The 14,541-nt window shown below is 46.2% G+C and overlaps 1 protein-coding gene across 5 annotated transcripts in view; it reads left to right on the top strand.

Annotated features, from left to right (window-relative positions):
• The window catches only part of dnaaf11 (dynein axonemal assembly factor 11), an 18,458-nt gene extending 7,591 nt beyond the window's left edge, over positions 1-10,867 (top strand). For 2 of the 5 annotated variants that reach the window (XM_069511434.1, XM_069511436.1), the window contains 6 exons: positions 1,963-2,040; positions 3,206-3,271; positions 3,663-3,732; positions 6,636-6,731; positions 6,915-7,021; positions 10,542-10,867. In XM_069511434.1, coding sequence (XP_069367535.1) covers positions 1,963-2,040; positions 3,206-3,271; positions 3,663-3,732; positions 6,636-6,731; positions 6,915-7,021; positions 10,542-10,737 — 613 coding nt within the window. In that variant the 3' untranslated portion in view covers positions 10,738-10,867. Of the gene's footprint in view, positions 1-1,962; positions 2,041-3,205; positions 3,272-3,662; positions 3,733-6,635; positions 6,806-6,914; positions 7,022-10,541 lie in introns of those variants that run through there. The other 3 variants (XM_069511435.1, XR_011238796.1, XM_069511437.1) reach the window with 3 other exon arrangements.
• The last annotated feature ends 3,674 nt before the right edge of the window (positions 10,868-14,541 follow it).

A 14,541-nucleotide genomic window follows, 5' to 3' on the forward strand; every position in this document is an offset into this window, starting at 1 on the left:
GTGAAGAGGAGCTCAGATTCTCCTCTGATGGTCACACAACAAGTTGACAGAGCTGCAGTGAATCATCTCTTTATTTAAGTGATCAGATGATGTGTTTGCTCACTTGGTTTTTGTTCATCAGGGGCCAGTAAATTCAAGCACAGCTTTACAGTTGATATGTTGAAGTTGTAGATCAGTTGCTAAGTTCCACATCCTGCAGTTGCACAGAAACATGACGATTCGTGTGGAGTCCTGTGTCCCTGCTCTCTTAGCTGTTTGGTCTCCACCACCTCCTGATTTAGCTGTTGAACGCTGCACTGTGCTGGACGCTGTTTTCTCCCTGTCTGCTGACTGGACTGTGAACAGGGCTAACTGAACGCTGTCTGAACACATCGTCCTCACCACAGGAGCCAGCCGTGGAGCTGTCACCACTGATGTCTTCATGACTCAGCAGTTTGATAGATGCCCCATCACACACACCCCTTAACAAAAACAGAAGCAGAACAGGATTGTGCAGAGCAGAGGGCCACACGCTGACCTTGACGAGTCAACAGGGATATGACACGGGAGGAGATGGAGGCAGGAGAAGCTGTTGTTTGAATGCAGAGGCAGAGTGATGGCGTTGATCAAGTGGATACTTGGCCTCCACCTCACCCCCACTCATCCGCAACGCACATGCACAAACGGGACATGAGTTCTGTCTTGACCCATGTTCCATCCTTCCTGAAATGTGTTCAGTAGGTTTGGTGGAATCCTGCTGTCAAACAGACAAACAGACATGACAGAGGTATGTGAGAAGTGTGTGAGCTGAAGGAATCCACGTATGGAGGATCACGCAGAGTTTTTGTGACCACGCTGGTAATGGAGTGTTTAAACCGCTCGGCTCCACACCACCGCTTCACCGCAGGGCTCTCTGCAGCCCACCTCCCCGACAACAACATGAACTCAGCTTCCTTGAGTTCAGCAGATTGAAGGCTGCTCCAACGTCACGCTCGTCCTCGGCTGAGCTGATGTACGGCTGCGGAGGTTGTGACGCCTGACCCCCAGCAGAGCGGTCAACACTCACCCCCCCTCGACCGCCAACTCATTCATCTGCTGCTCAGCGGGTTTAATGGATGGACGTATGTGCAGCGTGAGTGTTTGTGTCACGGCCGGCGTCATGTGGCTGATGGAGTGTCTGGTTGTACAGCAGATGGTAATGAGAGTACAACCCTCTGCCTCAGAGGTGGACGCCTTCACTTTACAAGCATCGAGTCGTTAGAACAGGAGCTTTATAAATACACAACATTGTTGTCGTTTTCTTGTTGCCCCCATTTTGTTCTGTAAGGTGTATGACAGGTGAATTCAGCTGGGTTCCAACCAAGGGACCCTCCTCAAGGTGCTCCTGGGTAGAACACAACAATACAAATCTGTTGATATGCACCGGTGACACTGGTGTCATAGAGACTATGAGTAAAAATCCACCTCCAGAAACGAAGCCAAAATAACGAAGCCAGAGTCAGTGTCAGCTGTCAATCATCACGTCTCAACCTTACATCATCAAATAACTGATTCAAACCAACCTGATCCGAAAACTTGATTTAGTTTGGTCCATGTCCCATCTGCTCACATGGGGGAGGCGGGGCTTACGACCTACACTCGCTTGGTTTGGTCGAATTTGACGAACTTGTATTTATAACATTTGTGTGAAGATGTAGTTTTTTATTTGGAAGCTGCTGCAAAGGTGGAGCTTCCTGTTTGTGGCTCCACAACACACACGCACACTCATCTGTCGCCTCCGTCTTTATGGATGCTCCTGGAGGGGGAGGTGGTTCTCTCCTTCACCCACAGACCCCATAACTAGCTGCTGTCATGAGTCAGTCCACTCAAACACTCACACACACACACACACACACACACACACACACACACACACACACACACACACACACACACACACACACACACACACACACACTTACACTGCGCTATTTTTTTCTGCAGGGTGATAGAGAAGCAGCCGAAGGCCTCGAGGACCCTGATCACTGCTGATGGACGAGTCATGAACGTCAACGAGCCCAAGTACGAACACAGACGCATGTTTTCAATCAAACAGTCAGTTTAAAGTGTTTGAGTGTATTTTATTACTCAGGCTTTATTCTGTAGATTTACCACCATGTCCGTCTCGTGTTTGACTTTACTGCTGAAATCTGCTGAAGTACCACATGTATCAGACATGACAGCCACACAAACACATATATTCATGTTGGTTTAATATGAAGCCAAAATGTCTGGGTTTCGAACGCTGCCAGCTTGTGGTGAGTCGTGGTGTCCAGGCCCTGGGAGTCAGTCCCGGCTGTCAAGCGTCACGTCGTCCATCTTTATTTACAGTCTATGGTTTTGTCTTATCCTCTTTATGTATTTTCAGTTTATACTCAAACTTATTACAATAAATGTGATTTCTTAAGTGAAATATAACTCACGGCCTTCTTTCAATAACACAGTCACAGCTCGTCGGCGGTTCGGTTATGACTTGAGTTGTGTTATGATTGACTGAGGGCAGATCCATTTTCTCAGCTGCAGCAGCGAACACAACAGAGAGGAACATAATTGGTTTTCCAGTCTTTCAATTTCCCGTCACATCTGTAAAATCTTTTTTATGTTTGAGACCCTCGATTACTTCGTTCAGCGCTCGGTCAAACCGCTCAGGCGGCGAGTAACAATCTCCCAGCTGCTGTGTGATTGTCGTATTAGCAGCCTGCTGCTGGATTGGCTCCTTCCGTGTGTGTGTGTGTGTGTGTGTGTGTGTGTGTGTTTGGGGGGGGGGGGGTGATAGCTGTCGGCCACCCTCGGCTCCCTCCAAAAACAAAAGTTTATAGCCGGAGCAAGGCCACTGGGGTCGAGGCCTGAAAACAAGGCTGATATCATTTGTAATCTGAGCTGAGGACACAGTCCGGTCAGAAGTTTCCTTCATGTGAGGCGTCACTTTACATCAGCAGGGAGACGGGACCACATGCTTCACCGAACACATCAGTGATGTTCACATTGTTTACTGTTCATCGATGGCTCGTGAAGTCGAGTCCTGTCAACACAGAATCTCTCTGAAGAGAAGGTGTGGTGAACGAATGAGCCCACTGAGCTGCTCACAGGGTGGTCGTCAGAGAACTGAAGCTCTGTACGTGAGGATCCAGATCAGTGAGTAGTTATTTATAACATTAATGTCTGGACTCTTCTGCTCTGTGTTCAGGCTGGATTTCTCTCTAACTGAAGAACAACATAACAACACTATCGTCTTAGACTTGGCGGTGTACAGGTAGGAACAAGACCCAAACTCATTTCATAGAAATATCCCTTCAACAGACATTTGTTTTAAATCTTTGCACTGAGAGCATGTTTTTATATTAACCTCTCGTTCATACTGTAAGTGGATCCTGCAGCATCGGATCAGCAGGCCGTGAAGAAAGTGAACACATTGAAATGAAAAGTCCCAAACAAGCAGATTTGCTGTCTCATTCCTGTTTTTACCATTTCAAGCCCTCGCTGCCTCTCATACTCACTGAACAGCTGACCTCAGTTCAGTCTCTGAGGGTTTAGGAGTCCTGGGGTTGGGGACATTGAGAGTCAGTCGATGCTTTGTGTAGTACAGGTGTGTCCACGTGTCTTTGTATGAACTGACCTGGACCTCCGCCCTCACTCCTTCACAGACACATGGACACCTCCCTCGTGGACGTGGATGTTCAGCCGACGTACGTCAGAGTCAGCGTCAAAGGAAAGGTACGGCACGCCACCGTCCCATTAGACGTTGACCTTTATTTTCAGTTAGAACATCTTTGTGTTTTCCTCAACACTGATTTAGAAGCTTCTTAAAACTTTATTGACTTAATTTGCATGACAAAGATATTTCAGCATATATCAGTTTGTGCTGAATCGTTTCTGATGGTGTAAATAAAAATCAAAGAACAAATAGAATAGAATAAATTAAGAGAAATCACTGTGGTGAGAATCGACCCACGATTGTTTCAGAGAGGCCTTCATTTCTTCAGTTTCCCCCCCCACACACTGCAGGCTGTGTCATTTACCAATCCTTGCTCAAGGGCACTGCTGCAGTAGTTGCCAAGTAAATATTATATATATAATATATATATTTATAATATGTACACCAGCACAAATAAGGAGATGTCAATGTTATATTTCATATATTTTGCGAAACGCTGTCGATGAGTGGGTTTTCATCGTGTTTCTCTTGGGTCGTGTTGGTTTCTAACTCCTGCAGAAACACACAGTGTCACATTCAGTGAAACTCGTACAACTCAGCTCTGATTTCTCACCGCGAGGTGTCGACGTAGCCGACAAGTCAGAGATCTTCTCCTCCAGTCTGCAGGCGGCAGCAGGCACACAGCCCAGTGTTAACATCACACTCAGCAAAGTCACAGCGGCAGGATGAACCATCTGCCTTCACGTACTGTTTATACAACATGGAATCTTCCCGTCACCCTCCTGCTCATTTATCACTCATTACCCATTTATGGCTGAGAGAAACAAGAGGACGAGATGTGAACAGCAGGCACTCTCCTTCACTCTCTCACCTTTTTGCTCTTTTCTTAAAGTAAAGTTCTTAAAGTAAAACAACTCATCAACTCATGCGTACAAACCTTTTGGAAAGTGATGCAGACGTGAGGAGGTGAATTAAATCCAGATTTTTGATCCACTTTAAAGCACCAGTGTTTGTTGTGCTCGACATAACTGATCCAGAAGAACCTTCGATTGTAAAAGACATGAAATCAAACTTTGGTAATATAGTAAAAAAAACAAAACTCACATAACTGAGTAGTTTTGAATATCTTCTACAACACTGAGCCAAGTACAACTGTAGTTTTTATACTGTGTGTGTGTGTGTGTGTGTGTGTGTGTGTCAGGATCCCACTGATGTGTGAAGTAATCAGTCCGACTGTTGTAAACATAAATACTGTGATGCCACTCGTAATGCTGCGTGATGGATGTACACATGTAGAAGGATTATTAGGAGTCGAGTATTCAGCGATGAATCATTATCTGATTTAGATTCTATTGAGCGTCGATCTGGATTCTTGTGCTGAGCTGAGTCCAGTATTACACAGACCGACCCAACGGAACCAGAACATCCCAGTCCAAACGCCAGTGTGCACCCCTCTGCAGGATGATTAGCCAAACGCCTCCATGTCAGAGTCAGAGGGTTTCTTCTTCTTCTCATCACTCGATGTCATGACTCACGGTGGAAACCCATCGGTCAGCAGGAGAATTTAATATTCATGAGGTGCTTTGAATTGACCATTCATGGTTTAATGTGGGCGTGTAGAGGGCGGACTTTAAGGCAGATCCACGAACGCACATTTCCAGGTGGACTGTGATTTATCAATTGTACGCCGCTGTGCGGTTGTCACTGTTTTAACTACGCTCCTGTTTCACGCAGCGCTGCCTCCCGATGAGATGATCTGCTCACGTGTGCTCTTGATTCATCGGGTTCCAGGTCGCTGTGAATTCATTTTCAGTTGGTAGCTGTGTGATGGATGGAGAGTCAGATTCAGAGCAGATAAAATGCTGTCAGAAGCTGCTGAATCATCAAACCTGTTTCTGACTCGGACACGCTGATACATTTATGGACGGAGTTTATTACGCCTGCTCGGGAGACGTTTCCCAGCTGTGACTTTTTATTTTCCACACCTGCAGCTGACCAGGGCCAGACAGACTCTCTCTCTGGAAAATCCCAATATTTACCAGCCAGAGTGTCGATGTTCAGGAATAAAATACAACCAGATATCAACATGAGTTTCCTGCCAAAAGGTGGAAGACTCAGTGTCAGCAGAAGCTGTTTTCATCACGTGTCAGGTTTCCTCTCCAGCCCTGCTGAGGTGCGGCTGTGCTTTATTGTGAAGGGAGTCTCCGCTCTGCACGACATCGACGCCACAGAGTTTACCTCCAGGTGTCCAGTCCGCCACTTCGTGTGTGGAGGATTTTAATCTCCCACAAACAGACCACAGCGACCTTTAAGCCTGATTAAACAGCTGTTTGGCCTCACATAAATCCAAGAGGTGTCATTGTTTCACCCCTTCTTTACCCTCCAGGAAACAGTTATAAATCCAGAGCCCTGCAGGTCCGGGGCTGTTCGGCCCTCGCTGCCAGAGTCCTGAATGTCATGGCTCTGCTTCAAGCCGTTAGTGTATTTATGGATGGTTGTTTTATGCCAGGGGTCAGCCTGATTGGACGGGTGGGGTGATTTACACAGTGATACATCAACTCAGGCCTTTAAAATTCCTTCTTTACATGAACTCATTTAGAGCAGTGGAGGGACTAGACGGAGGAGTCATCTGTGTGTATATCACAGGAGACTTTTCCTTCCCGCTGCCTGATGTTGGTGAGGTTTCCCCTAAATTTCCCCTTGGTATCAAATGAAAGTAGATTAAAAAATGAACTTGTCCTCCCACATTGATCCTTCTGGTTTTCACTGGATTTCATTCCTGTGACTGATTGCCACTGTTCTCAGTCGGAGCTATTCTGGTCACTCTCCCGAGTCCTTTCTGGAAAGCGTACCTATAAAAAGACCCACTAATGATTAAAGTCATTTGACACACCAGGACAGCGTCGTTCCAGATCAGAGCATTAATCTCACTAATTAAAGTTGTGAATAATTTACTCTGCAGATATTTCAGATGGTTCTGCCGGCTGAAGTGAAGCCGGACAGCTCGACAGCTCAGAGGTCCCAAACCACCGGACACCTGGTCCTCACCATGCCCCGGGTACGTTCAGTCGCACGGCTGAGTTCAAAACTTTGAAAAGCTGAGAGAACACATGTCAAACTTCAGGAGCCAAAGTACTTTTATCTTTTTAATCTTTTCAATGTTTTTTAACCTAAAACAGCAGCTCTGTTAAAATCAGTTTGATAGTTGTCGTCCCCCCCCCCCCTCCATTGTGTCTTTAAGGCTGAAGGTGAAATCAAAGTGACAAAGACCGTCCCACGTCCACCCAGAGTGCGTCCACCCAGAGTGCGTCCACCCAGACGCAGCAGCTCGCCCCAGGGCAGTAAAAGGTAAAGACTTTCACTACACTCACTGCAGCTGCAGAGCGTTTGCTTCTTCCACAGCTTCCGAGTCACATAAACAAACTGTTGATTGTGGTAAGAGACGATAACATGCTGAGAAATAATACGTTTGTCATATTAATGAGGAATTAAAAGTTGCCTGCAGGCAGCTCGTGTGTTTATCAGAGTCAAGTGTTGGGCTCAGTCCACGGCAGCGTTTGTCTTAGTTTGGCCTTGAGTTGAGTACGCACATATTCAAACGCCTCTGGATGCTCAGGTCCCTGTTGTCCTCATTACAGGTGCCTGTTGTATATTAACACGTTGATTCATTTTATGGGCCGTGTTGATGGTAGCGCCCTCCCTGCTGATGACTGCGTGGCGGCCACAGATAACCTTGACCAGAGCGGCACCATCACACTGGGAGAAGCAGTAAAACACTTCTGCTGCTCAGATTTAGCTCCAGGCTCAAACCACCGAGTGCAGAAACACGGTCGATGCTGTTATCTTAGTTTTGGTTGAAGCTTCATGTCTCCATCTTTAGTTGTTATGTAAATGATTTACAGCAGCTCTGTGTCTGTGGAACCATGACGAGGGGATCAGTGACACTGAGTTTAGGTTCGCTCTGAGCGCAGCAGCCTCGCCTCTTAATGACCTCATCAGTCGGCAGTGCTGTTGTCTGTCCCTGTCTGGAGCGCTCGTCACCGCACCATCATCATCACCATTTTATTAGCGGGAGCCGCTCCCCGTCCTTCATCTGGCCTCATCAAACACAGAGCTGCAGCGAGATCCTGCACCCTCAAATTAAACATTCAATAAAAATGCTAAGCTGCTCCGGCACCAAGGCAAGGTGACAGGTGAGCAGCGCTGCCGGCTGAGTTATTTCATCATTCGGACATGATTAAACACGCGACCTTTAACCCCAGGCTCACCCACAGATTCTAAATTCAGCCTCTGGCTCAAATGGAAATGGACGTGAAGGCCATGATTGGCTCTGCAGTGTATGTACTTGAAGACTCGAAGCAGATGTGTGAATCATGAAATATCAACCGTTATGTAAAACTCACAGAGGTCAGAGGTCAGGGTCAGTGGAGGTATATGTCCTGCAGCAGAGTGACGGAGCAGCTCCAGGTTCAAGAGCATTTTATCAGTGAACCAATATGCTTCAGGGTCAGAGGTGACAGCATCAGATTTTTCTTTATCTGCAAAACCCCAAAAGATTCAATTAACAAACAGAACAAGTCCTGACGCTTGAGAAGCTGAAACCAGAGAACCACTAATCTTTCACTGATCGACTAATCTATGGATCCGTTACTTATGTCAAAACCTTTTCAAAACTTCAAGTCAGTTCTGTGATATTTGATCCCGTGTTATGATCTATGATCTGTCCAGGTGTTAATCCTTTATTTCACCATCCAGTCGACATCAGTATATTTATATGAACACAACTTTACTATTCAGTGGTTTAACAGTAAAATATCACACTGAGCTGTGGCTGCAGGTCTGATCGATCACACTCAGGTAACACACCTGCTGCTGTGACAAGGCGACAACACATCACACAGCAGCAAATAACTCACTGAGGCCCAGCAGTGTGACACACACACACACACACACAGGGACGTTACACAGGCAGATGGGTGAGCAGTTACTCTCTTCTCGTTCTGTTGGCTTCTGTCCCCCTGAAGTCGACTCAGCGGTTCTTTCAGATAACTGACTGAAGTGATTCACTGATTATCAATAACTCAACCAAGTCACAGTTTGTCTCATCGATCAAAGAGGATTTACAATAATCAAGTCCCGAGTTAACAAAAGTGTGGAATCATTTTTCTGCATCTTTTTGAGACACGTCTGATTTCTGAAATGTTACGTGGATGAAAAAATCCTCTACCACCAGTAAACTGCTCCAGCCTGGATGTGTTGATCAGACCCAGTCATCATGGTCCTCGGGTCTGATCTGATCATCGATCTTCAGAGTAAACGCTGCGTTCACTGTCTAACCCCTGACTCTGACCTGCTCGTCCTCTGACCTCCGCACTGACTGCAAACTTCTCAACAAATGTCTTTATCAATCCTGCACCTGCCACAGTTACACTCCTCTGTGTGATAATCAGGCGAGAACTGTTGACGGCCCTCAGACCTCATTACTTGTGAGATATGATGACCAGCGGGCCTTTGCCTCAGGTGACCTATTACAGGGAGACATTTTGGACTTCCTAACCAGAGCAGGCATGAGTGGAGGAGCCCTGGACTAATGACTCCATCCATCTCGATTCCACAGAGAAGAGCTGACGACTCGGTTTAACTGCCTGTTACTAAGATGAGTGTCGGAGCCAAACTCAGACCAGGCTCCAAGATGTCCTAAACCCTCAGCCCCTCCGATCCTCACTCCGATCCTCACTCCGATCCTCAACATTAACAAAACATTCTTTACGAGATCATTTACAGGGACCGCTCCCATCGCAGTCCAAAGCCGTATGTTCCCGGGTGTCCGTGTGTTTGTAACCCGTGGAAAAGAAGCGTAACAGACAATCAAAGTGACATCACGTGTTTGCTGGAGATGAAAATGACCCTTGCTACGATAATGACTTAAAATGTAATTGTAATTAAAATGTTATTAAACCCTCAGTTCAGACAAAGGCCTCCATCAACAGGATGCTGATGAAAATAACTTTCTTTTCTGTGGTGGAGCGTCTGACTTTCTGCTCAGAGTGAAGAGGGTCCGTTTCCTCGGCTGCTTTATTCCCTCCTCAATAAGCAAGTGTCAGAGCCCACAGAGTAATGAAGTGGCTCCTCCTCCTGCGTCCTGCTGCTGTTTATTGTCAGCTGCTGTGCACCAGATCAAATTATAATTGCCAGGCTCCCTCTGTACAGTCAGCACAGTTCATTAATATTGTCTTTGGTGGATAGACTGATGTATACTGTATATATATATATAGATTTGTATATAGATATATATTCGACACATAAGCAGCTTCACAGGAGGCGTAATTGGCAGTGAGATTATTACAGTGAAAAGGTTAAAGGTCAAAGTCCATTTGTGCTGCTGCAGTAATGACTTCACCAATTAAAATAAATGTGTTTTAAATGAGAGTTTCTTCCAGTGACTCAGTAGATGTCTCATACTTTCACTAGTTTAACAGAATTTAAAGAACAAACGTGCTGATTGTTGAACTGTTGGTTTCTCTTTATTAAATAAGATTTGAAATTGATTTCATGAGATCATGTATATATTTTGATTTGGAGCTATACAAATAAAATTGAATTGAAATTGAATCAGTTTTTAAAATATGGTTCATTGTCACATTTGAAATGAAGAAACAGTAAAGTTTAAAGTCGACTTTGTTAAACCCAGAGAGAATTGACTTCCTGGATGTTAAACAGACCGTCCCCTCATGTCAGGTCCCATGTCGAGCTTCTACAACCACATTAAATCTCCTCTGTGCCCTCATCAGATGACAGAACTTCATTTTAAAGAATATGATGTTATTGCCTCTGACTTCATTCGTCCCCTGATGTTTTCAACCCACAGAAACAATGATGCTCCTGAGCGGCTGGACGTGGACCCCGCCCGGCACACGGCCCTCGACCTGGGCAGCATCGTATCGGGCCGAAAAGCCAGACGAGGTCCAGTGGAGGCCTCCGGAGCGGCTCCACCCGCTGCCGCCGATCACTGCAGCTTCTCTGAAGGGTTCGTGGACGATCCAGAGGTCCCCCCACTCATATGAGGTGTAGAGATGGAGGCATCTGCTCACTGAGCTTCACTGCTGTGGGTTGTGGACTGAGACTGGTGCAGTTTGAATTCTTCACTGTTACAAACCAGAAAGACTCCGGTGTTTAATTAAATGAAAGATCGAACATGTGGTGGATTCTTAATAATGTGTGTGTGTGTGTGTGTTGATCAGGTGTTTCAGCTGTTGGTTTTATTTTTAATGAACTGTGGTGAATTCAACCTTTAACCTCTTTACACCCTGATTTTCTTTCTCAGCAATAAACTGTTGTTTTTAGTTCTGACTTCTTTCAGATGTTAAGTTCTTTCCACAGTTGTGAGGGCGACAGTGAAACAACAGAGAATCAATGGGCTGAGTTTGCTCTGCTTTGCCTGTGGCTCACTTTCTGGAGCCTGTTACTTGGGCCGATTGTGTTTTGTCTTTCCCTGTGATGCTCCTCCCGCTCCCTCCTCTGAGCTCGGAGGCCGATGTTCTGCCAGACCCTGATCAGAGGCTCCTCTCTGTGCCTGGAGGACACGGGTCCTCTGCTGAAGTCTCCGTGCTCTTTACTTTCCTCTGAGTTGTCACTCGAAAAGCTCAGAGGTCACAGCTCGCTCTCCTCCCTCCTCCCTCCTCCCTCCTCCTCCAGCCTTCAGAGATCATTTTGGCGTTGGACCATTTTTCCTCCCGACAGATCCACTGTTCTCTTATCGTCCATCGTTCTACATCTGGACTGAACGGCTCTCGTCCTCCGGGAGGTTTTGATGTTGGTGGTTGTTAGTTGCATGAAAAACTGCTCCTCCAGAAACATTTCATAGAGTTTCAGTCGTCAGTTGATCTGTGGATCCAGACCGACTCGTTAAGATGAGGATGTTAAATCTAAGTGTGTGGATCATACTGTGCTTTTACTTTGAATCAGGAAACGTAGTCAGTGTCGAATCCAGGTTGGCTCCACCGATAGAGAGAATATCAAAGTCTGTTGGAGGAGAAATCAGAACGTGACAAAACCTAAACCCACGCAGATCTTTTCTGATAAACAAGTTCACAGATGGTCTCTGTTCACTGGTTTTAGTTTCCTGTTTCCTGCTGCTGGTTCGTGTTGTACAAACCTTTGATTCTGCTCTGAAACTCAGCTCATATCACTGATCTTTAGAAAAACAACCGTGACTTTGTTTTTATCTTGACGATGCAGTTTAAAATGTATATTTTGATTTAAGAGCTGACGTGAAAACATGAATACTGAGTTTGTGTGGATTTCTCAGTCGACGTCTTTTATCTGTTGAATTCACACAAAGTGTCTGACAGTCGAAAAGCAAAATGAATGTTTTGAATATTTCTTGAACGCAGTAAACTGATCAGGGATCTGTCGGCAGCACAGACTCTGCTCTGTTCATTAACTATTGATAAATAATCTTCCTGTTGTGTCGTGTGGCGGCGGAGCTGCAGAAAACACACGTTGTGTTTACGTCTCGTCGGTGGGAGAAGCTTCATCAGGGATATTGAACAATTCATTTAACTTGTCTTAATTATCGCTCTGGGATCATCACGTCATCGTGGTTCATCCTTCAGTTGCAGCCTGACCCTCACTCCTGCAGAGATGTTTGACCAATGTCTTCTGAGAAGGAAGCGTTCAATCCTGTCAGACGACACAAAGTTCACAGACACATCAGTGTGAGCAAAACTATATCACCCACCTGAACAATTTACTTTGTTCCATGTCCCATGTGTTAACATGGAGAAGGCCGGGTTCATGACTCATACTGCAGCGGACCACCAGGGGGTGACCAAGAGGTTTTGGTTTCAGTTTTGGAAGCCGTCCATCTTTACAGCCTCTGACATGAACTGTCAGCAGTGTCCGGACACACCCATCTTTGTTCCTCCTCCTTCCCCAGTTTCAGTCGAGAGACTGAAGAGGAAACTTTCTGTCTGGGAATCGAATCAGCTGCTCTTGATGTTGGATTTCACAGATTTGAGACTTTTTGCAGTTTATCTGAAATGTTTGAAAACCTCGTCGAGAATCCAACAGAGAAGAAGATGAACCTCTGCTCTGTTGAATCCGATCAGAACCGAACGTCAGCGTTTTGTTTCCTGTGTGATTTAATCCACTGAACCCTGTTCCCGTTTCTCATCTGCTCCATCGCTGCCTCATCGATTTTTGTCTGTTGTCATAACGACGGCTGGTCCCACGAGTTCTGTGTGCGCAGCTCATCACGGTGACCCGGGTCAGACACACCCCCTTTCGTTCGCGGTTGATGACACGTGATATGTCATCAGCTCCTGAACAGAAGAACGTTCTGGTATTTTCAGTCGTGTGGAAAGATGAAGTTTTTTTTACCCTCTGGAAACAACTTTGATCATTAAATCCTCTCAGGATATTTTAGCTGCAAACAGGAAATACAAGAACAAGACAAACACCTGGACTCCTCCCCCATCATCCCTGCTACTGCCCCCTCCTGGCGAAGGTCCTGATCCCTGATGGACTTCTGATCTTTGGTAAACGTGGCGGGAGGCAGCAGTGAGACACGACATCATTTCCTCTCTTTGGTTTGTTTCTGGCTGAGAGCTTCGCGGCGGGATGTAAACACCAGCTCTCTCGTCGCTCTGCAGTTTTCTGATGTTTAAACTTCAAACATCGTTTCTGATCCACGAAGTTGCTTCAACAGATTTTTTTTACTTTGCTCCCCGGGCGGATACTTTCTGACATCATCGCTTGGTTCAGATTTTAACGCACCAGTGTGTGGGAGGAGCTTACACTTCCTGTGGATCTGTTTTTGTGGTTGAATTGTCACATGACTCCAGGAGGATCCGTTCAGAACTGGGTCGCCTGACCTCTGACCTCTGACCTCTGAACTGTGACAGCGGCAGAACCATCTGTATCATGAATCAGACGTACATGTGGCTCTGCCCCAGGGCATGATGGGATGTTTTCCAGCCTCGTGGCCCTGTGCAGGTATCGGCAGCAGAAGAACAGCGACCTGACACAGACTCTAAATAAAGATGGACGACATCGACTATTCAGAGAAGAAGAAAACTTCACTTTGAAGGTTTGATTCAAGTTCAAAGAAGTTTCCTGAATTTAGATCCTAAATATCAAACAGTCGTTGGGAGCTCAACGATTCTCGCTCCGCGTCAGTGTCTCGTTTTTTAAGAAGAAAATCTCCTGAACTAATCATTAGATCACAAAGTGCAGAGGTTTCACATCCAAATTTGGAAGCACATGCATGGGACACATGGTAAAAACTGCTTGCTGAGCGACCTTCTCTCGTGACCCTGCGTACAGAGTCCTTGCACCTCTCATCCAGGTGAAAGAGCAAGTAAAGCTGTTCAGAAAATCAATAATCAATCAATAATCCATGCAGCAGCTGCCCCCGGGGGCGGCTGCGTTTGCATTATGAAGATTTCAGAGATTCAGTCGGTCTCTGCTCCAGGCGAATACCTCGGACTTTCACGTCGGTTCAGAAACGCCAGGTCTGCGGTGGCAGCGCGGGGTCGTCTGGAAGAGACGCTGCGGTACGAGAGCTCTGAGTTATGGCGATCTGTGAGATTGATGTGTTTATTCTGCTGTTTCTGCTGCATCGTTGTATCTGCTGAACTGTGAGCGTCGGTTCAGCAGCAGCTCGTCCTCCGGGAGTCGATTTTCATGCAGCTGGAGACGCCAGCAGCTTGATTCAGTCGGCGAGCGTCTGCACGGACACACCTCCACCTGTGATCCCACCACACACACGTCTGTTTTATTCTTGTTGGACAGAACGAGATGACGTGATGACTTTCGATGAAACTATTGTCTTGTCAAGACAACGATGGCGGAAGCTCGGAGCGAGC

The sequence above is a fragment of the Paralichthys olivaceus genome, chromosome 16 (genome assembly GCF_024713975.1).
Source record: "Paralichthys olivaceus isolate ysfri-2021 chromosome 16, ASM2471397v2, whole genome shotgun sequence".
Taxonomy (NCBI): domain Eukaryota; kingdom Metazoa; phylum Chordata; class Actinopteri; order Pleuronectiformes; family Paralichthyidae; genus Paralichthys; species Paralichthys olivaceus.